A 23,976-nucleotide genomic window follows, 5' to 3' on the forward strand; every position below is an offset into this window, starting at 1 on the left:
TTGAGGGTGGAATTGTAAGCTCCTCAGAGACCAAGCTGCCTGATGTGGGCGGAGTCCTGGTTTGGGGGAACCAATCAGCTCCTGTCTAGTAATCCTCTTTGTCTTTGTATTTTAGTCCATGGCCGGGAGATGAGGAAAACCTCCGAGGATTGTCTCACTTTGTCTCCAGACTGGAAAGTAGAAGATGAGGACATCACACAGTATAGTCCAGGAGAAAACCCGGCTCCCTCCAATGTCCATCCGGCACCACCCAGTGTAGATGGACCATCGGATTCCTTGTATCCTGAGGAACCTCAGACTGTGCGGGACCGGGCCGGCCTTCCAACAGGGAAGAGCTTCTCCTGTACTGAGTGCGGGAAGGGTTTCTGTTCTAAATACAAACTTAATGTGCATAAAAGATCTCACACGGGGGAGAAGCCGTATTCCTGTCCTGAGTGCGGGAAATGTTTTTCAAGGAAGACCCGTCTTTACACACATCAGCGATCTCACACGGGAGAGAAGCTGCATTCCTGTCCTGAGTGTGGGAAAAGTTTTTCACAGAAGTCCAGTCTTTACACACATCAGAAATCTCACACGGGAGATAAACCGTATTCCTGTCCTGAGTGTGGGAAAAGTTTTTCACAGAAGTCCAGTCTTTGCACACATCAGAGATCTCACACTGGGGAGAAGCCATATTCCTGTCCTGAGTGTGGAAAGTGTTTTTCAGATAAGTCCAATCTTTACACACATCAGAGATCTCACACAGGGGAGAAGCCTTATTTCTGTCCTGAGTGCGGGAAATGTTTTACAAAGTCTTCCAATCTTTACACACATCAGCGATCTCACACAGGGGAGAAGCCGTACTGCTGTCCTGAGTGTGGGAAATGTTTTTCACAGACGTCCAGTCTTCATAAACATCAAAGATCTCACACGGGAGAGAAGCCACTTTCCTGTCCTGAGTGAGGGAAATGTTCCTCACTGAAGTCCTGTCTTCCTGTACATCAGGGATCCCACACAACCCTGGAGGTGTATTAGTGCCTTGAGTGCGGGAAATGTCTTCTAGATGAATGTTGCTGGACATCCCAGCTCTCATGTGGGGAAGAAGCACACCCTGATATACACCTCAGATATACTCCATGTCTGATCTTCATCATGGAAGAAACAGTTCATAAGGAGATCAGAGGCCCCCAAAGACATGGATGAAGTGTGGGACCGGGTTGGCCATTGATAGCAGGAGAAGAATAAAAATGGAGTCCTGCCCTGTGATTGGCTGAGTACATTTTGTGGTGGGAGATTTCACAAACACTTGCAGGTCTTTTTAAAAAAAAATGGTTCTACCTCCTGTATACCGGACACTTCCCCCCCCTTCCTGCCCAGGCCGACTGGTAACTATCAGCGCTCTCACACTTTGAATGACAATTACACAGTCATGCAACATTGTACCCAAATTATATTTTTGTAATTTTTTCACACAAATAGATATTTATTTTGGTGATATTTAAACACCACTTTTTACCATTTCTGCTTGTTTCTTGTTTTTACAAATAAATCGTCTTTCCTTATAAATGTAGACAAAGGTGTATTCTGCGCCATTTCTTGGGTACAATAACCCCAATCAGTGTCTATGATTCAGTGTGTAGGAGAGTTATAGAGTCTACAAACTATGGGATAGATGTCTGAAAATCCATCATGTCTGATGACGGCAGATCTCATTTCTGAGGACCAAAAACACCAGAACAGTACAAATTGTCAGAACTTTATCTGTGAGGAAATAATCCGTATACAATTCATGGAAACAGGCGGGATCTGGAATGAAGGAGATTCCCTACTAATTCTCACAAAGTAACCGACATCCCAGTTCTGTATTTGTGATAATTGGAAGACAAAATAAAACGCAAAAATGTGCAAAAATATATATTTATTAATAATATAAATCAGTACAAAATGGGGATGAAATCTAATAGGTGATGATAAATAATAAACAATACAAGATAACAGTACAATGATCTAATCCACAATAATGGGGAGAAATACAAGCCAGCAATTACTTCCAAATATTAATGAATTACATCCAACTGTCTGGAAATGTCGTGTAAGAAATCAGTAACTCAGCAACATGTGACAACAGATATACAAATCCTCCCCGTGATCTCTCTACACCCAGATATTCAACCCTCAACGTGTACCTTGCCATGACTTGATCTGGAATCCCATACACAGGCCAATCCAATCCGCTTACAATCTGAGATGAAGATGTAATGTTACATGAAGTAGTCTACCTTGTCATATATATACTGTATACATCCGGAAAAACCATTTTGAGTCTAGACCTACTAGCCAGGCACAATCCTTACTCTCCACCAGCTGCCCCACCCAACCTTGCCCAGGTCCACCTCCAACCCCAGCCCATCCCCCAACCCTGTCCCTAGCCCTGCCCTCAACCACACCCCCTTAAAGCTTATGAAATTACATTTTTCTTTAGAATAAAGAGTCCAAAATATAAAAAAACTGCAATTATAACTTTATTATGTCAATTTAAACATCACAGCAATAGCTTAATAGCAATCGGGTGCAATCAAAATATCAAGTTTTACAGCTTTAAACCTGCAGTGAACATTTTGTATTTGTTTTGTTTATCTCCTGCATCTTTAGTAACTGCAGTAAAGTCTCTTTTAAAGGATGTAAGTTTAGTTTATAGAAGTATAGCATAAGAAAAAGTGCTTATTTTGATGCCAAAAACATGGAATAATAATTACTGTAAATGTTGTATTTTTTATCTCCAGCAGAGACCTTAGAGAAGTGCGGCATTAAGAAAAAAGAAAAAAGTGCCTCTTTTGATGGCCAAAAAACATAAATAACAATAGTAAACATTTTGCATTTTTTATCTCCAGCATCTTATTAAAAGAGAGCTTAGAGAAGTAGTGCATTAAGAATAAACAAAGAAGTGCTTATTTAGATGCCAAAAAACATGGCATAACAATAGTAACCATTGTAACATAGAGCAGCCATGGTTTGTGTTGTACAGCAGGACCAAGACTTGTGTAATACCCTTTTTCTGATGCAAAATACCACTTCAATGGCTGTGTGTGGATTGAATTCTATTCAATTAAGAAAAAAAAACACCAAAAAATAATTATTTGGATGCCAAAAAGCAGTAGGAAGCCAGTTTCACATCAAGATTTGCTATGGTTTTCATTGTACAGCAGGACCAAGACTTGTGTAACGTCCCCTTTCTGATACAAAATACCACTTCAATGGCTGTGTGTGGATGTAATCTTTTAGTGGTGGTCCATTAACAGCAATCATCAGAAGATCATCCAAAGTCTCCCGTGTCAGTGATGAACGATAGACCGTCTTTATTCTGATTTGGTAGCTATAGCCACGTTCACATGAGGCGGTTGTTGGGGAAGTACGGCACAGAAATTGAACAGAGGGAGTATGTTGCTGAATCTTTCTGCTGATTCAGTCTTTTCAGAGTCTCATTAAAAGAGTCCATTTTGAATGGAGAGTTTGAGGTCAGCCCACTCTGCTTCTAACAGCTCAATTTTCTCTTCAAACTGATTATCAAAAACATGTTTTGCAATTCTGTGCAACTCAGTCCATCCAAAGTTGGGGATGTGAGCTTTGTCTGGCCAAGACACGCTGTTCAATATATGGACAGATTGTACAATATCTGAGGAGAACGAGGAAAGCCTCAAAATGAAATCTCTTTCTGCTTTGGCCAATACAGATTGGCGTATAGACTGAAATTCTGTCACCAGCTTGAAGGTTGGTCAGCTGCAGCCCATGTCGTTTTCCATCTTCTGTAAACTTACTAAGAAATTCAAGTTCATTTTTTCCTTTCCCATCAGAAAGATCCTGAAGAGTTTTAACTGCTTGTTCTAGTTTGTTTTTTACCTGACAGATCATAAGTTCCTTGTTCTGAAGCCCCTCTGACAAAGGTTTCAGCTTGCTAGAAAAATCGAATAGGAAATGGAAAAGTTTCACAAACGTCATCTGTTTCAGGTCTTTCAGGATGCCTTTAACTTTAGCAGATTCACATGATCCCTCAGATGATATCTGCTCAGAATGGCTCCCTACTGTCTTCCAGTGTTGCAGAAAAGCACGCAAGGCCTCGACTTTGCTGCATAACCAGCGCACTGTGTGTACATCTTTCATTTTCAAGATTTCCTCAAAGTGTCTGCGAGATCTTTACTGGTTGGCAACCCTTCTTGATCCACGTTACAAGGGTCAAGGTGCAGAGCTCATCCAGTCTTCCCAGAGGGAGCAGAGGAGGAAACATCCTGAGGATGCCTTGAAATTGTGCAACACCTTTCCAGACACTGGGAGGTCACCATTTCCTGGACAACGTGTTTCTGAGGCTTCATTCTGTCAAAGGAAAAGTGGTGGAGAAGGCGGCCAGCTGACCGATTAAACAGTTCTTTAGTCCTCGGTGCCCAGGACTGTTAGGTTTAAGCACCCATCGGCAGGGTCTGCATCATATGGTGCAGGATTATCTAGGGGCAAGAACAGACTTGGGGACCTTTCCAACTGAGCATCCACTGGGTTACTGGGTCTTGAGGATGGATCACTGGCCAGAACTTGCTCAATATGCCATCAAGGTACTGGCCTGTCCTGCATCCAGCGTGCTTTCTGAACAGATATTCAGTGCTACTGAAGGTTTTGTGACGGATAAGAGTGCGTCTGTCCACAGACTCCGCTGACCAGCTGACATTTATCAACATGAATCAATCCTGGATCATTTTTCTATACTTTTTAAGTTTTTAACTGCAGGGCCCATGAGTGCACCCAGCAATAGTAACTGAGGGGACACAGTGTTCAGGCACCATCAACACTGAAGGCCAAATTTTTCTATACCTGTATGAGAGGTGCATTACATATAATTAGAATTTTTAGAGCCGGGTCCAATCCTGCACTTGTCAAGAATAACTGAAGGGTTACGGTGTCAGTTCTGCTGCAGCAGGTTCTATACATTGTACAGATGTGCAACTTTGCAGGTAGTTTAAGGGGCCCCCAGGCATGATATTTAAATGAATATTTTTTTTTTTTTACTTTAAGCAATGAGAAATGACTGCCCCTTTAAAAACTGTACTATTAGAATTTTTTTCCCACTGATTCATGTCCATCAGGGCAGCACCCGAGTCCCCATACCACTTTTATTGCTAACACCTAGCATATAATCCTTCAAAATGGGCATTTTTGAATTTTCAAGTTCGAGTCCCATAGGTTCGATGTTGTCGGCGAACCTTTAGTCTGTTCGAATGTTCTACCATGAACTGAACCGGAGGGTGTTCAGCCCATCACTAGTGATAAACTAGAAGTGCAGAGAGAGCACACAGAGCAGATCACACAAAACCCGACATACGGGGTATATTGGGGAATGTGAGGGCACAGTACAGATAACAAGACACAGCACAACAAAATAGTCCACCAGGTAGCAATGTAATACCACATAGATAGTCCATGTAGGATGGCCAAGCAAAATGGAGAACCGGTACACCAGGCCACCAGACGGTATGGCAAGGGGAATGTACCCAGCCCACAGGGTGAATACAGCATAGCAGTGGTTAAGTCCAGCACACTAGGCAGGGATCTAGGCGGACCAGGGTAGGATATAGCAAGGGTCAAATCCAGCTGATACAGCAGGGATCCGGGCAGACAAGTGGTTGAGTCCAGCACAGGGCAGGGATCTGGGCAGACAAGTGGTTGAGTCCAGCACAGGGCAGGGATCTGGGCAGACAAGTGGTTGAGTCCAGCACAGGGCAGGGATCTGGGCAGACAAGTGGCAGGGATCTGGGCAGACAAGTGGTTGAGTCCAGCACAGGGCAGGGATCTGGACAGACAAGTGGTTGAGTCCAGCACAGGGCAGGGATCTGGGCAGACAAGTGGTTGAGTCCAGCACAGGGCAGGCATCTGGGCAGACAAGTGGTGGAGTCCAGCACAGGGCAGGGATCTGGGCAGACAAGTGGTTGAGTCCAGCACAGGGCAGGGATCTGGGCAGACAGGTGGTTGAGTCCAGCACAGGGCAGCGATGTGGACAGACAAGTGGTTGAGTCCAGCACAGGGCAGGGATCCGGGCAGACAAGTGGTTGAGTCCAGCACAGGGCAGCGATCTGGACAGACAAGGGGCTAAGTCAGCACAGTATAGGGAACTGGACAGACAAGTGGGGTGATTCAAGCACAGGGCAGAGACCAGGGCAGCATGGTATGGCACATCAAGGGTACAGATTGGCAAACTGCAGCAATTGGATCCAGCAGCCACTTAGTCCAGAGTCCAGGCACTATGAGGGATGAGCAGCAATAGACACAACATAGGTTCAGGAACTCACCAGTCAACAGAAGTCCAGGCAGCATGGCAGAGAACAGGAGGTCTGGTGGGCAGAGGTTCTTCATATGCACATCACGGGTCCTCAGAAGGCTGCGTGTCCTGACCATAGCATTCAGACCACACAGACAGAAGTTGCCAGAAGATGAGAGAGTAGAGCAGAGTCCCTGTGTCCAGGAAGCTATCTGTCTCAGCAATTCTGTGCACCAGGTAACCTCTTTCTAGGAAGACATGCAGCCCTCAGTCCGGTGTATCCATCACAGAAGTAAACTCAGAAACGTCTGACCCTTTCTGCCAGCATAGGGTTATTATATTGTCCTTTGAGTTCAGCCAAACCTTAAGCATCCAAACCTGCTGCTGGCCCATCTGGCTTTATCCAGCTACAGGACACAATGCTGTCTGTGCTTCAACAAACAACACACAAAAAAATATATATTTCTTCCCTCCGCTACAACCCCTGCCCCTTCCAAACATGTACCAGCAAGAGGCCTCAACATGCCTCTGCAAGGTACATGTCCCAGTTCAGCAGCAAAACTACAAAAGTATCCATGGGATGGCTTTTCATCTGAGGGCCACATGGTTATTAATGCTCTTTCCAGCAGGACATCACTTTGGGGTATGGAAGCGGTTGGCTTAGGGACACACTTGAAGTGCTGGGAGGATAATTTGATCCACTAACATTATCTCTACAGAGAGACTCTGGCTGCGGACAAACCGGTCACTGCCAGGCCAGCTGCCCTGTTAGAAAAAGACTCTCAGGTCCACCTCTCCCAAGCTGGTGCACTATGTGGATATGTACCAAGCTTCTGAAGAAATTCCACTCCAACCCCAGCCCTCTGGTCACCCTTGGACCACCCATGCTACAGATGTGGATAACCCAGGCATCTCCAGGCTAGATGCCCAAGGAACTTCACCCTCCCCAGAATCAAAACACCTGCCCTGATCCCAGTGTATTTCTGGTGCCAGAAGGAAAGAGCCTTTCACCATCTTAAAGTGAATTGATGCTTCCAACAACAACTGGTGCCCTTCTAGTTTATGGAGTCCAGCCACTTACCCCAAGATAAGGCAGAAGCAGTTACAGGAGCTCTGCATAGATGTACAAAAAGTCGTTGGTTTCTGTGATACAGGTGCTTTCCTGACCATCATTGATCCCTGTGAGGTGAATTCTACAGGGAATTACTTCTGTTGGGGTAATGGCAGGACTTTCTGTTGACATTCTCCAAGGGAATGACCTGTGAGAATTTAATAGTCTGTTTCTAAGGAGTGTGACCCAGAGCTCTAGGAGTAGAACACAAGTCTGGGACAGGCGTGATGCAAGATGCAAATTCATCACGGATCTACCCTATTAACTATGTAAAGGCTCAGGTCAATCCCACCAACACCCCAAGATTTAGGGGAGGACCTCTTGGTTTGGAAAACAGGTGGAGACATAAAGGAAGAGCACCCCAGACTTGATGCTGTAGATGGAGACAGCGAGGTCACATGCAGGCTAATTGTCCCAAGAGTTGTAGGTAGAGGTCCAACTTTACAGTCACGGCTGGAAAACATCTCACAGCCGTCCTTCCGGGATGTCCGGAGTGCACTCCACTAGGTAAATGATAAGCTGACTTTGGCGTGCATGTGCGATAGCCCATCGGAGGCCCATCTCCATGACTACTCCAGCATGCTGTCGCCTCACTGTGGATGTGCGATAGCCCGTCGGAGGCCCATCTCCATGACTACTCCAGCATGCCGTCGCCTCACTGCGCATGTGCGATAGCCCGTCGGAGGCCCATCGCCATGACTACTCCAGCCTGCCATCGGCTCACTGCGCATGTGCGATAGCCCGTCGGAGGCCCATCTCCATGACTACTCCAGCATGCCGTCGCCTCACTGCGCATGTGCGATAGCCCGTCGGAGGCCCATCGCCATGACTACTCCAGCCTGCCATCGGCTCACTGCGCATGTGCGATAGCCCGTCGGAGGCCCATCTCCATGACTACTCCAGCATGCTGTCGCCTCACTGCGGATGTGCGATAGCCCGTCGGAGGCCCATCTCCATGACTACTCCAGCATGCCGTCGCCTCACTGCGCATGTGCGATAGCCCGTCGGAGGCCCATCGCCATGACTACTCCAGCCTGCCATCGGCTCACTGCGCATGTGCGATAGCCCGTCGGAGGCCCATCTCCATGACTACTCCAGCCTGCCGCCGCCTCACTGCGCATGTGCGATAGCCCGTCGGAGGCCCATCTCCATGACTACTCCAGCGTGCCATCGCCTCATTGCACATGCGCCCCCACAGCCACGCACCTTTTGGCGTGCATTCCAATTCACCTCCAGAAGCTATATTTGGCAATGGCAGCACTTGATCTCCCTCTGCTGCCAGTATAGTAACATTACTCATGAATACTCCATACATCTAAAGACAAAGATCTGCCCAATGACCCCACTGACAGCCCACACAAAGCAAGGACATTCTGGCTGCCATTGAAATGTATGTGTATACCTACTTTGTGTTCACATCTATCTCCATGGAAAGAAGCCAACAATTGAGGAACCAGCAGGCTTTATCCAAAGGAATTATGTATTCAGTTCATTCATTTTTACTTTTTATACATTGTGCTGATCCAACAATATTATCCCCATGAACCCCAATGCAGCATTCCCAATATGTCATTATTTATTATATGGGGATATATATATATACACAGACTATATGACCTCCTCATGTATAGATTACACTGCCCTGCGTTTCTTACAGCTTTAATGCCGGTGAATGTTTCTAATGTCTCTTACTATACCTCTTGATGTGTAATGTATTGTTACTTGTGTGAGCATGTTGTGATGTCACCTTTGTCCCGCCTCCTTTCCCGGGACTGCCCAACCCAAGTGGGAGGGTCCAACCTCTGTCCCAGGGTATATATAGAAGAGGATTGTCATTGCCAAGTCAGCTCTGATGAAGAAGGGACTCGAAACGCGTCAGCCTGACTTTGAGAAACTTCCCTCGTGTTTAGACTCGCGCTGGTCTCTGATTGGTCAAGTCTCATCAAGGACTTTACACGCTTGTTATACTTCTCTGTTTGTGAGGATATTTTCACATCCAATAAAATCACATTTTACTGAGGTAATGCACAAGGTTGGTGTGCTTTTTGTTTCGCTTTTCAGTATTGGTGGGGCTTCCCCAGCCTTGTTTAGAGCCGCACAACCTTTGATGCCTTGGTGGGGAAGTTCTTCAAGTTCCGGGTCCATCTATCCACCCTTGTTCTGGGCCATAGAGGGCAGGAGGGGTTGTTTTGTGTTTACACCCGCAGTACCATTACTCCAGTCACTTTCCGGGTTGTTACCACCCCCCATTATTATCACTGTCCCAGCCCTTTCCATCTGTGGGAGGAGCTGAGTCTCCACCTCCTCATTAACACTGGGAGGCCTATAACAAACTCCAATGATGACCTTTGTAGTACCGCCCCCCATGTGCAGTTCCACCCGTAATCCTTCAGCCTCATCACACTCTCCATCAACTAGGTCCTCTTTCACACTCGCTCTGAGATCACTTCTCACATAGAGACAGACACCACCACCTTTCCTATTTCCCCCGTCTCTCCGAAAGAGAACCTAGCCAGGAATATGAATGACCCAGTCATGTGAGGAATGAAGCCAAGATTCAGCAATACCAATTCAATCCTAGTTCTCTTCATGCACCAAACCTTCCAACTCACCTATTGTGCTGGGCACACTTCTGGCATTGGGGAACAAACACTTTCATTCTCTGACACCTTGTTCATTCACCGACACCTTGTTCATTCACTGACACCTTGTCCATTCACTTACACCTTGTACATTCACCGACACCTCCTTCATTCACTGACACCTTGTCCAGTCACTGACACCTCCTTCATTCACCGACGCCTTGTTCATTCACCGACACCTTGTCCATTCACTTACACCTTGTCCATTCACTTACACCTTTGTACATTCACCGACACTTCACTCACTGACACCTTGTTCACACGGATTTTGAGCATTTTTTATTTTCATACAAATGGTACCAATTCCACTGGTTGTAACACCAACAAGTACTGACCTGTCTGATCTGTCTACCCCGTTAAAACTGAATTCTCCCTCCCCCCTCCATCCTAGTTTATATACTCCTCCAGCCTTCCCATAAACCCCTCCCCCAGCACAGCAGACCCCCTTCCATTTATATGCAGACCATCTCTAGCATATACAGTGAAGGAAATGTGTATTTGCTCCCAGGCTAATGTTGAATGTTCGCCCCTCACACAGAAATGATCGGTCTAACAATGGAATGTTCGCCCCTCACACAGAAATGATCGGTCTAACAATGGAATGTTCGCCCCTCACACAGAAATGATCGGTCTAACAATGGAATGTTCGGTGTAACACTGAGAGACAGAATACAACAACAAATTCAGCAGAAATGCGTCTAACAAATGATGACTGATCTGCCTGTTCATGAGGGAAAGAAGGATTTGATCCCCTTCACAAAACATGACTTAGTACTTGGTGGCCAATCCCTTGTTGGCAATCAGGTCATATGTTTCCGGGAGTTGGCCCCCAGGTTCGCACACATCTCAGGAGGGATTTTGGCCCACTCCTCTTGGCAGATCCTCTCCAAGTCATTAAGGTTTGGTGGCTGACATTTGGCAACTCAAAATTCCAGCTCCCTCCACAGATTTTCAATCGGATGAAGGTGTGGAGACTGGCTAGGCCACTCCAGGACCTTAATGTGCTTCTTCTTGAGCCGCTCCTTTGTTACCTTGGCCGTGTGTTTTGGGTCATTGTCATGCTGGAACACCCATCCACGACACATTTTCAATGCCTTGGCTGAGGGAAGAAGGTTCTCACCCAAGATTTGATGGTACATTGCCCCATCCATCGTCCCTTTGATGCGGTGCAGTTGTTCTGTCCCCTTAGCAGAAAAACACCCCCAAAGCAGAATGTTTTCACCACCATGTTTCACAGTTGGGATGGTGTTCTTGGGGTCATAGGCAGCATTCCTCCTCCTCCAAACACGGCGAGTTGAGTTGATGCCAAAGAGCTGGATTTTGGTCTCCTCTGACCACAACACTTCCCACCAGTCCTCCTCTGCATCATTCAGATGTTCAGTGGCAGACTTCAGACTGGCCTGGACATGTGCTTTCTTGAGCAGAGGGACCTTGCGGGCACTGCAGGATTTCAGTCCTTGTCGGCGTAGTGTGTTACCAATTGTTTTCTTGGTGACTGTGGTCCCAGCTGCCTGGAGATCATTGACAAGATCCTCACGTGTAGTTCTGGGATGATTCCTCACTGTTCTCATGATCATTGACACTCCATGAGGTGAGATCTTGCATGGTGCACCAGACCTAGGGAGACTGACACTTGTTTTGTGTTTCTTCCATTTGTGAATGATTGCACCAACTGTTGTCACCTTCTCACCAGGCTGCTTGGCCATAGTTTGGTAGCCCAGTCCAGCCTTGTGTAGGTCTACCATCTTGTCCCTGACATCCCTGGACAGCTCTTTGGTCTTTGCCATGGTGGAGAGTTTGGAATCTGATGGTCTGATTGCTCCTGTGGACAGGTGTCTTTTATACAGGTAACACAATGAGATTAGCAGCACTCCCTTTAAGAGACTGCTTCTAATCTCAGCTTGTTACCTGTATGAAAGACACCTGGGAGCCAGAAATCCTGCTGAATGATAGGGGATCAAATCCTTCTTTCCCTCATGAACATGCAAATCAGTCATCATTTGTTAGACGCATTTCTGCTGAATTTGTTGTTGTATTCTGTCTCTCAGTGTTACACCGAACATTCCATTGTTAGACCGATCATTTCTGTGTGAGGGGCGAACATTCAACATCAGAGGGGAGCAAATACACATTTCCTTCACTGTAGGCTGCACCTCAATGAAAAGTCAGCCCAGTGCTCTAGGCCAGCACTCCATTGTTATTCTTCTCCTGCCATCAATGACCAACCCGGTCCCACACTTCATCCATGTCTTTGGGGGCCTCTCATCTCCTTATGAACTGTTTCTTCCATGATGAAGATCAGCCATGGAGTATATCTGAGGTGTATATCAGGGTGTGCTTCTTCCCCACATGAGAGCTGGGATGTCCATCAACATTCATCTAGAAGACATTTCCTACACTAATACACCTCCAGGGTTGTGTGGAATCCATGATGTACATGAAGACAGGACTTCAGTGAGGAACATTTCCCTCACTCAGGACAGGAAAGTGGCTTCTCCCGCATGTGAGATCTCTGATGTTGGTAAAGATTGGACTTCTGTGAAAAACATTTCCCGCATTCAGGACAGGAATACGGCTTCTCTCCCGTGTGAGATCTCTGATGTCTGTAAAGATTGGACGTCTGTGAAAAACATTTCCCGCATTCAGAACAGGAATACGGCTTCTCCCCAGTGTGAGATCTCTGATGTGTGTGAAGCAAGACCTTGCATAAAAAACATTTCTCGCACTCTGGACAGGAATACAGCTTCTCCCCTGTGTGAAATCTTTGATGTCTGTGAAGATCAGTCTTCTGTGAAAAACATTTCCCGCACTCAGGACAGGAATACGGCTTCTCCCTCATGTGTGATCTCTTGTGTCTATGAAGACTGGACGTATCTGAATAACATTTCGGGCACTCAGGACAGGAATACGGCTTCTCCCCCGTGTGAGTTCTCTGATGTATATGAAGATTGTACTTTTTTGAAAAACATTTCCCGCACTCAGGACAGAAAAATGGCTTCTCCCCCGTGTGTGATCGCTGATGTAAATGAAGTTTGGCTGTATCTGAAAAACATTTCCCGCACTCAGGACAGGAATTTGGCTTCTCCCCTGCGTGAGATTTCTGATGCATGTAAAGATTGCACTTCCTTGAAAAACATTTCCCACACTCAAAACATGAATACGGCTTCTCCCCCATGTGAAATCTCTGATGATTGTAAAGATAGGACTTCTGTGTAAAACATTTCCCACACTCAGGACAGGAATACGGCTTCTCCCCCGTGTGAGATCTCTGATGTTTATGAAGACTGGACTTGTCTGAAAAACATTTCCCACACTCAGGACAGGAATACGGCTTCTCCCCCGTGTGAGATCTCCGATGTTTATGAAGACTGGACTTGTCTGAAAAACATTTCCCACACTCAGGACAGGAATGTGGCTTCTCCCCCGTGTGAGATCTCCGATGTTTATGAAGACTGGACTTGTCTGAAAAACATTTCCCACACTCAGGACAGGAATATGGCTTCTCACCTGTGTGAGATCTCTGATGTGTGTTAAGACTGGGCTTACTTGAATAACATTTCCCACACTCAGTACAGGAATACGGCTTCTCCCCAGTGTGAGATCTCTGATGTATGTGAAGACTGAACTTCCTTGAAAAACATTTCCCACACTCAGGACAGGAATACGGCTTCTCCCCCGTGTGAGATGTTTGATGTTTGGACAGACTGGACTTATCTAAAAAACATTTCCCGCACTCAGAACAGAAATATGGCTTCTCTCCCGTGTGAGATCTTTCATGCACATTAAGATGTGATTTATAATGGAAACCTTTCCCGCACTCAGTACAGGAGAACCTCTTCCCTGTTGGAAGGCCGGCCCGGTCCCGCACAGTCTGAGGTTCCTCAGGATACGAGGAATCCGATGGTCCATCTACACTGGGTGGTGCCGGATGGACATTGGAGGGAGCGGGGTTTTCTCCTGGACTATACTGTGTGATGTCCTCATCTTCTACTTTCCAGTCTGGAGACAAAGTGAGACAATCCTCGGAGGTTTTCCTCATCTCCCGGCCATGGACTAAAATACAAAGACAAAGAGGATTACTAGACAGGAGCTGATTGGTTCCCCCAAACCAGGACTCCGCCCACATCAGGCAGCTTGGTCTCTAAGGAGCTTACAATTCCACCCTCAAGGGAACTAGGAAATGGCTCCTCTGATCTCCTACCAGGTCATTTCTTTATTCATGGACCTTAGTCAGAGAGTGAGGAAACAACCAGAACTGTCTTTTATAGGAGGGACAGTGATGAGGGGATTATAGGACGAGGGTCCCCACCCCCTCTATCACTCATCGCCATCTTCCCAACACAAGAAGTACTGCACTTCCCTATTTACTCCATGATTTAGTCATGAAGAACAGCCCCACCAGAGGTCAGAGAGTGAGGATGGGGGGAGAACAACCAAGATGAAGACTGGACTGATCCTGAAGACCACCATCATTGGGGTATTGACTCCTCCCTCATTATCACTTTCTGTTTAAGGGTCCAAAGTTGGAGGATGTTATCACATTATTATCACCATGTAAAAGTCTGTGCTCCAATCACATCATCCGATATAAAATGTGCAGCTGGGAGGAAATGGGGGGAACAAGAGAATCCATATTATGTGTATATATAGCAGTGGGGGGAGGGGGGAGAGCAGAAGTCAGGAGTATGGAATGTACAATATAGAGTATATAGTGCAGGGGTCAGGAGTATGTAATGTACAACATAGAGTATATAGTGCAGGGGTCAGGAGTATGTAATGTACAATATAGAGTATATAGTGCAGGGGTCAGGAGTATGTAATGTACAACATGGAGTATATAGTGCAGGGGTCAGGAGTACGTAATGTACAACATAGAGTATATAGTGCAGGGGTCAGGAGTATGTAATGTACAACATAGAGTATATAGTGCAGGGGTCAGGAGTATGTAATGTACAATATAGAGTATATAGTGCAGGGGTCAGGAGTATGTAATGTACAACATGGAGTATATAGTGCAGGGGTCAGGAGTATGTAATGTACAACATGGAGTATATAGTGCAGGGGTCAGGAGTATGTAATGTACAACATAGAGTATATAGTGCAGGGGTCAGGAGTATGTAATGTACAACATAGAGTATATAGTGCAGGGGTCAGGAGTATGTAATGTACAACATGGAGTATATAGTGCAGGGGTCAGGAGTATGTAATGTACAACAGAGTATATAGTGCAGGGGTCAGGAGTATGTAAGGTACAACATAGAGTATATAGTGCAGGGGTCAGGAGTATGTAATGTACAACATAGAGTATATAGTACAGAGGTCAGGAGTATGTAATGTACAACAGAGTATATAGTGCACGGGTCAGGAGTATGTAATGTACAACAGAGTATATAGTGCAGGGGTCAGGAGTATGTAATGTACAACATAGAGTATATAGTGCAGGGGTCAGGACTATGGAATGTTCAACAAAGAGTATATAGTGCAGGGGTCAGGACTATGGAATGTTCAACATAGAGTATATAGTGCAGTGGTCAGGAGTATGTAATGTACAACATAGAGTATATAGTGCAGGGGTCAGGAGTATGTAATGTACAACATAGAGTATATAGTGCAGGGGTCAGGAGTATGTAATGTACAACACAGAGTATATAGTGCAGAGGTCAGGAGTATGGAATGTACAACATATAGTATATAGTGCAGGGGTCAGGAGTATGTAATGTACAACAGAGTATATAGTGCAGGGGTCAGGAGTATGTAATGTACAACAGAGTATATAGTGCAGGGGTCAGGAGGATGTAATGTACAACATAGAGTATATAGTGCTGGGGTCAGGACTATGGAATGTACAACATAGAGTATATAATGCAGGGGTCAGGAACATGGAATGTACAACATATAGTATATAAGGCAGGGGTCAGGAGTATGTAATGTACAACATGGAGTATATAGTGCAGGGGTCAGGAGTATGTAATGTACAACATACAGTGGATATAAAACATCTGCACACTCCTGTGAAAATGTCGGGTTTCTGTGATGTAAAAAAAATTAGATAAAGATAAATAATTTCAGAACTTTTTCCACCTTTAATGTGACCTATAAACTGTACAACTCAGTTGAACAAACTGAAATCGTTTAGGGGGAATTAAGAATAAAAAATGAAATTAATCTGGTTGCATAAGTGAGCACACCCTTACACTAATCCTTTGTTGAAGCCCCTTTTGATGTGATTCCAGCACTCAGTCTATTTGGGGAGGAGTCTATCAGCACGGCACATCCTGACTTGGTAATATTTGCCCGCTCTTCCTTGCAGAAACACTCCAAATCTGTCAGATTGTGTGTCATCTCCTGCGCACAGCCCTCTTCAGATCACCCCACAGATTGTCCATCGGATTCAGGTCTGGGCTCTGGCTGAGACATTCCAAATCTTCCATCTTCTTCTGGTGAAGCCGTTCCTTTGTGGATTTGGATGGATGCTTTGGGTGGTTGTCATGCTGAAAGGTGAAGCTCCTCTTTGTTCAGCTTTCTAGCAGAAGCCGGAAGGTTTTGTGCCGATATTGACTGGTATTTGGACCTGTTCATAATTCCCTCTACCTTGACTAAGGCCCCATTTCCAGCTGAAGAAAAACAGCCCCAAAGCATGATGCTGCCACCACCATGCTTCACAGTGGGTATTCTGTTCTTCTGGTGGTGTGCAGTGTTGTTTTTGTGCCAAACATATCTTTTGGAATTATGGCCAAAAAGATCAACCTTGGTGTCATCAGACCAGAACACATCTCTCCACATGCTTCTGGGAGACTTCAGATGTGTTTTTCTAGAATGTAGCCGGGCTTGGATGGTTTTCTTCCTAAGAAAAGTCTTCCGTCTTCCACTCTACCCCATAGACCAGACATATGAAGAACACGGAGATTGTTGTCACATGGACCACACAGCCAGGACTTGCCACATATTCCTGCAGCTCCTTTCATGTTGCTGTAGGCCTCTTGGCCGCCTCCCAGACCTGTGTTCTTCTCATCTTTTCATCCATTTTGGAGGGACATCCAGTTCTTGGCGATGTCACTGTTGGCGAGGTCACTGTTGGCGAGGTCACTGTTGGCGAGGTCACTGTTGGCGAGGTCACTGTTGCACCATATTCTCTCCACTTGATGATGACTGTCTTCACTGTGTTCCATGGTCTCCTAGATTGTAAGCTCCAAAGAGCAGGGCCCTTGAACTCCTCGTGTTCTGTTTTGTTACTGTCCTGTCTCATGTACCATCCCCCACTATAATGTACAGTGCGAGGCAAACCTTCTGCCGCTATATAAATACTGTATAATAATAATAATGGTACATCTAATGTCTTGGGAATTCTTTTGTTCCCTTCTCCTGACTGATACCTTTTAACAATGAGATCCCTGTGATGCTTTGGAAGCTCCCTGCATACCGTGGCTTTTGCTGAAGGATGCGACTAAGAAAATGTCAGGAAAGACCGACTAGAACAGCTGAACTTTATTTGTGTTTCATCAGAGGCACTTTAAATGATGGCGGGTGTGTACTGACTCCTATTTAACATGATTGTGAGTGTGATTGCTTCATTCTGAACACAGCTACATCCCCAGTAATAAGAGGGTGTGCACACTTATGCAACCACATTATTTTAGTATTTTTTGTTTTCTTCCCCCCTAAAAGATATCAGTTTGTTTTTCAATTCAGTTGTTTATAGCATGCATTAAAAGGTGGAAAAGTTCTGAAATTATTTATCCTTGTCTAATTTTTTACATCACAGAAACCTGACATTTTAACAGGGGTGTATATCCACTGTAGAGTATATAGTGCAGAGGTCAGGAGGATGTAATGTACAACATGGAGTATAGTGCAGGGGTCAGGAGTATGTAATGTACAACATAGAGTATATAGTGCACGGGTCAGGAGTATGTAATGTACAACAGAGTATATAGTGCAGGGGTCAGGAGTATGTAATGTACAACATAGAGTATATAGTGCAGGGGTCAGGACTATGGAATGTTCAACAAAGAGTATATAGTGCAGGGGTCAGGACTATGGAATGTTCAACATAGAGTATATAGTGCAGTGGTCAGGAGTATGTAATGTACAACATAGAGTATATAGTGCAGGGGTCAGGAGTATGTAATGTACAACACAGAATATATAGTGCAGGGGTCAGGAGTATGTAATGTACAACATAGAGTATATAGTGCAGGGGTCAGGAGTATGTAATGTACAACACAGAGTATATAGTGCAGGGGTCAGGAGTATGTAATGTACAACATAGAGTATATAGTGCAGGGGTCAGGAGTATGTAATGTACAACACAGAGTATATAGTGCAGAGGTCAGGAGTATGGAATGTACAACATATAGTATATAGTTCAGGGGTCAGGAGTATGTAATGTACAACAGAGTATATAGTGCAGGGGTCAGGACTATGGAATGTACAACATAGAGTATATAGTGCTGGGGTCAGGACTATGGAATGTACAACATAGAGTATATAATGCAGGGGTCAGGAACATGTAATGTACAACACAGAGTATATAGTGCAGGGGTCAGGAGTATGTAATGTACAACATAGAGTATATAGTGCAGGGGTCAGGAGTATGTAATGTACAACAGAGTATATAGTGCAGGGGTCAGGAGAATGTAATGTACAACATAGAGTATATAGTGCAGGGGTCAGGAGTATGTAATGTACAACATAGAGTATATAGTGCAGGGGTCAGGAGTATGTAATGTACAACATAGAGTATATAGTGCAGGGGTCAGGAGTATGTAATGTACAACATAAAGTATATAGTGCAGGGGTCAGGAGTATGTAATGTACAACATAGAGTATATAGTGCAGGGGTCAGGAGTATGTAATGTACAACATAAAGTATATAGTGCAGGGGTCAGGAGTATGTAATGTACAACATAGAGTATATAGTGCAGGGGTCAGGAGGATGTAATGTACAACATAGAGTATATAGTGCAGGGGTCAGGAGTATGTAATGTACAACATAAAATATATACTGCAGGGGACAGGAGTATGTAATGTACAACATAGAGTATATAGTGCAGGGGTCAGGAGTATGTAATGTACAACACAGAGTATATAGTGCAGGGGTCAGGAGTATGTAATGTACAACATAGGAGTATATAGTGCAGGGGTCAGGAGTATGTAATGTACAACATAAAGTATATAGTGCAGGGGTCAGGAGTATGTAATGTACAACATACAGTATATAGTGCAGGGGTCAGGAGTATGTAATGTACAACATAGAGTATATAGTGCAGGGGTCAGGAGTATATAATGTACAACATAGAGTATATAGTGCAGGGGTCAGGAGTATGTAATGTACAACATGGAGTATATAGTGCAGGGGTCAGGACTATGTAATGTACAACATAGAGTATATAGTGCAGGGGTCAGGAGTATGTAATGTACAACACAGAGTATATAGTGCAGGGGTCAGGAGTATGTAATGTACAACATAGGAGTATATAGTGCAGGGGTCAGGAGTATGTAATGTACAACATAGAGTATATAGTGCAGGGGTCAGGAGTATGTAATGTACAACATAGAGAATATAGTGCAGGGGTCAGGAGTATGTAATGTACAACATAGATTATATAGAGTATATAGTGCACGGGTCAGGAGTATGTAATGTACAACAGAGTATATAGTGCAGGGGTCAGGAGTATGTAATGTACAACATAGAGTATATAGTGCAGGGGTCAGGACTATGGAATGTTCAACATAGAGTATATAGTGCAGTGGTCAGGAGTATGTAATGTACAACATAGAGTATATAGTGCAGGGGTCAGGAGTATGTAATGTACAACATAGAGTATATAGTGCAGGGGTCAGGAGTATGTAATGTACAACACAGAGTATATAGTGCAGAGGTCAGGAGTATGGAATGTACAACATAGAGAATATAGTGCAGGGGTCAGGAGTATGTAATGTACAACATAGATTATATAGTGCAGGGGTCAGGAGTATGTAATGTACAATATAAATTATATAATGTAATGGTCAGGACTCATAATATTGGTATTCAGTAATTTAAGGTCCTTAAAGGGTTGCTTGCCTCCCATCTCCTGAGACTGCACTCAGTGACTTGGGGCTGAGACACTACAGACATATCCCTCCACCCGGCACAGCCAGCAGATAACAGAGAAGGTCCCCTGGAGGAGTCAGGCACAAGGCAGGAGACCCCAGTCACATGTCCTGGGTGCCTACATTATGCAATGCTTAGAGTAAAAATCAACATTTTGCTGCCAGCTGAACCCCAGAACCTCCATAAATCCAGTCTAGAGACATAAATTGTGTCTGCAGCACAGAGAAGGAAGATTATGCGAGAGAAATCCAGGAATACAGGACGGGGAACACAGCTCAGGAAAGTGACCAGGGGATTACAGGCTGATATCACCCAGTCCCCGCCCTACTCTGGACCAATCAGTGAGCAGTATGGGTGGAGGAATGGATTTAGTGTTCATGACCCACCTGTGCTGATCTCTGTAGGAGTGTCCTCCTCTATAAATGTCCCCGTTATTCCATCCTCCTCCATAGACTGCTGATCATCCCTCACATACGCCTCTTCTTCTTCTGCTTTCACCTCAAATTCTATATCGATTGGATCTCCACTCTAAATCAAGGAAATGAGAGAAAATATCATCTGTAAAATGTAAGATTTATGATTGTGACATCACACACAAAATCCACACATTGTCTCCCTTCACAGAAGCAGATCACATGTGATATGTGGGTACATTTCCCCTAAATACCGCATGCCATCCTGGAACTGTCCATTTCCTATCCCGTGTTGCGGTATTGACCACAAACACTGAACACGCTCAGTAAATACCGCATGAACAGGCGTTACATTCACAGAAGGAAATAAAGAATGAAATGCATGCGGTCATTAATTAGTGGTGGAGACATGCGGCATTCAGGAAATGTGTACTGCTTGGTAAAGAGTGGGCGGCCGCTGGCATCCTTGACAACCAGTAAACAACATGGTTGTTAGGGAGCGAGCGGCCGCCACGTCCTAACAAACCAATAAATATAAAAAAAAGAATTACCGGCAATGAAATATGAAGAAAATAGCATAGGATTCCCCCTTTGGCGGGGTCTAGTATGGATTTTGAGGGGGACCCCTTGCCAAAATGAAAGAAATACATATCATACCCCTATCTGAGCATGCAGCACAGCAAATCAGAAAAGGGGGGACAAGCAAGTGACCCCCCCCTCCAGAAACATACCAGGCCACGTGCCCATAACATGGAGTGGATGCTCTGGGGCGGGGGGGGGGAGCTTTGCTCCCCCAGAGCACCTTGTCCATGTTGATGGAGACAAGGGACTGTTCCCTACAACCCAGCCTAGTGGCTGTGGGGGTTTGCAGGCAGGAGACTTACAAAAAGTAACAAGGGGGCCCTCAGATCCCTCACCCCATGTGAATGAGTATGGGGTACATGGTACCCCTAATTATTCACCCCAAAAAAGTATTCTGTTATATAGACAGCAGGCAGTTTATGACAAGTCCTTTATTAACCACTTGCCTACCAGGCACTTATACCCCCTTATTTACCAGGCCAATTTTCAGCTTTCAGCGCTGCCGCACTTTGATTGACAATTGCGCGGTCATGCAACATTGTACCCATATGAAATTTTGATCATTTTTTTCTCACAAATAGAGCTTTCTTTTGGTGGTATTTAATTGCCACTGGGCGCTTTACTTTTTGCGCTATAAATAAAAAAAATGCAAAAAATTTTTATTATAAAATTTTTCAAACAGGTATTTTTTCTCCTTCACTGATGTGCGTTGATGAGGCGGCACTGATAGGTGACACTGATGATGGGTACTGATAGACGGCACTGACTGGCATCACTGCTGGGCACTGACTGGTGGCACTGACTGGCACAACCCCTGGGCACTGACTGGTGGCACTGCTGGGCGGCACTGGTGGGTGGCACTGGTGGGCAGCACTGGTGGGTGGGCACAGGTGGGTGGCACTGGTGGGTGGGCACAGGTGGGTGGCACTTCTGGGCACAGGTAGGTGGCACTTCTGGGCACAGGTGTGTGACACTGCAGAGGGGCACAGGTGGGTGCACTGCTGGGCACAGGTGGGTGCACTGCTGGGCACAGGTGGGTGATCTGCTGGGCACAGGTGGGCGGAGCTAGTGGGCACACTGCTGGGCACAGGTGGGCGGAACTTACGGGTGGCACTGCTGGGCACCGATCATCAGGGCACTGATCATCAGTGTCCTGATGATCGGTGCCGATCCCCGCTCTGACAACTGCCGGTTCTCGGCAGTACTTTCCTCACGATCTGACAGCGTGAGGAAAGTGCAGCCGAGAACCGGCACTTGCATTTCCCTCTGATCAGCGTGTCATTGGACACCGCTGATCACGTGGTAAAAGGCCGCTGGGATCGGCCTTTTACCACATCACGTGATCAGCTGTGTCCGTAGGACACAGCGATCACGGAGATCGCCGGGTGCGCGCCCGAGCGCGTTCTGGGGGGACGTCATATGACGTCCACCCAGAACTGGCCAGCCGCAGTGAAGCCGTCATTCGGCTATCTGCGGTCGGCTACTAGTTAAAAAAGAAAAATAAAGCAAAATGTCCCCCCCGGTGTAGATCCATCATCAATCACGATGCTCGCTGTCACGGAAAGAAAAGCTCCGCTCCCAATGAAGACTCCCCTCTGTCTGACAGCTCTGCTGCCTCCTGCCACTAAATATACTAAGAGACGGTGTCACTCGGTGACGTCACTGACTGAGGCATGTTGTATTGGTGATGTCACTGACCGGGGCATGTTGTATTGGTAACGTCACTGACCGGGGCATGTTGTATTCGTGACGTCACTGACCGGGGCATGTTGTATTCGTGACGTCACTGACCGGGGCATGTTGTATTGGTGACGTAACAAGAGGGCAAGGCCACCCAGTGACGTCACAGGGTGGTAGAACTCCTTAGTTTATTTAGAAGTGGGAGGCGACAAAGCTGTCAGATGTCAGGAGGGGAGCTTTGTTTTTTCAGCGATGACAGCGAGTATCGTGATTGGATCATCGATGGATCTACATCAGGGGGATATTGCTCTTTATTTTTGTTTTGTCAAAAATTTACTCCAGTGTTTTTTTTTACACTACACTGTTTGGTGAATGAATAGGGGTACTATGTACTCTAAACTCATTCACATTGTGGGGGGGCGGGATCTGGGGGCCTCCATGTTAAAGGTGGCTTCCAGATTCCAATAAGTCCCCCACCCAAAGCCCCCCCACAACCACTGCCCAGGGTTGTGAAGAAGGGACCCTTGTCCCCATCGCCATGGGGACAAGGTGCTTTTGGGGGCGCAGAGTGCCCCTGCCCTGAAGCACCCACCCCATGTTGAGAATATGTGGCCTGGTATGGTTCAGGAGGAAGGTGGGCACTCACTAAGGGTCTGGTATTGATTTTGGAGGGGAACTCACTCCTTTAATTTTATTTTTTTGGCATCGGGGTTCCCCTCAAAATCCATACCAGACCTGTCACAGCTGTCAGCAGGGAACTTGGCGGCCGTCCACTCCTTGTTTACTGGTTGTTGGGGACACTGGCGGCTGCCCTCTCCTAAACAACAAGCTATTTACAAGTGTTGCTAAGGACACCAGTGGTAAATTACCCGCAGGATTCACTACTAAAAAACAGAATGCAGCATCTTACTACATACTGGGATACGGGAAGATACCGCTTTGTGATTGGAGCCCATAGTCTCTACAAGTCCATGTTCTAGATTCTCCATCCCACCAACCTTGTAATAGTGAGGGATGGTGTGAGCTTCCTGTGTGGAATCCCGGGAATACAGAGGACGGGGACATCTCTCTGGTGGGTTCCTGGTATTAGGTGGCTCCATCATCTCCTTGTGTCCTTCTGAAAACTCCTCCATCACTCCATACTCCTCATCCTCCTCTTTATACTCTTCTTTAAC

At 45.7% G+C, this 23,976-nt stretch overlaps 1 protein-coding gene and 1 long non-coding RNA gene across 2 annotated transcripts in view; both read right to left on the minus strand.

Moving 5' to 3' along the window:
* LOC149451535 (uncharacterized) overlaps nucleotides 1-14,079 on the minus strand; it is a 61,593-nt gene extending 47,514 nt beyond the window's left edge. The window contains exons 1-2 of the mRNA XM_089690595.1: nucleotides 12,565-14,079; nucleotides 7,104-7,110 (exon numbers count right to left, since the gene is read on the minus strand). Of these exons, the coding sequence (XP_089546721.1) occupies nucleotides 7,104-7,110; nucleotides 12,565-14,069 (1,512 nt within the window). The 5' untranslated portion in view covers nucleotides 14,070-14,079. The remainder of the gene's footprint in view (nucleotides 1-7,103; nucleotides 7,111-12,564) is intronic.
* A 6,422-nt stretch (nucleotides 14,080-20,501) lies between these two features.
* Nucleotides 20,502-23,975, minus strand: LOC149451539 (uncharacterized). The gene is made up of 2 exons (XR_016315024.1): nucleotides 23,800-23,975; nucleotides 20,502-20,654 (listed from the first exon to the last, which is right to left on the minus strand). It is a non-coding gene; the product is annotated as an uncharacterized LOC149451539 (long non-coding RNA).
* Between the last annotated feature and the right edge of the window lies 1 nt (nucleotide 23,976).

The sequence above is a fragment of the Staurois parvus genome, unplaced genomic scaffold (assembly GCF_062004578.1).
Source record: "Staurois parvus isolate SC_StPar_1 unplaced genomic scaffold, SC_StPar_1.0 ptg000534l, whole genome shotgun sequence".
Taxonomy (NCBI): Eukaryota; Metazoa; Chordata; class Amphibia; order Anura; family Ranidae; genus Staurois; species Staurois parvus.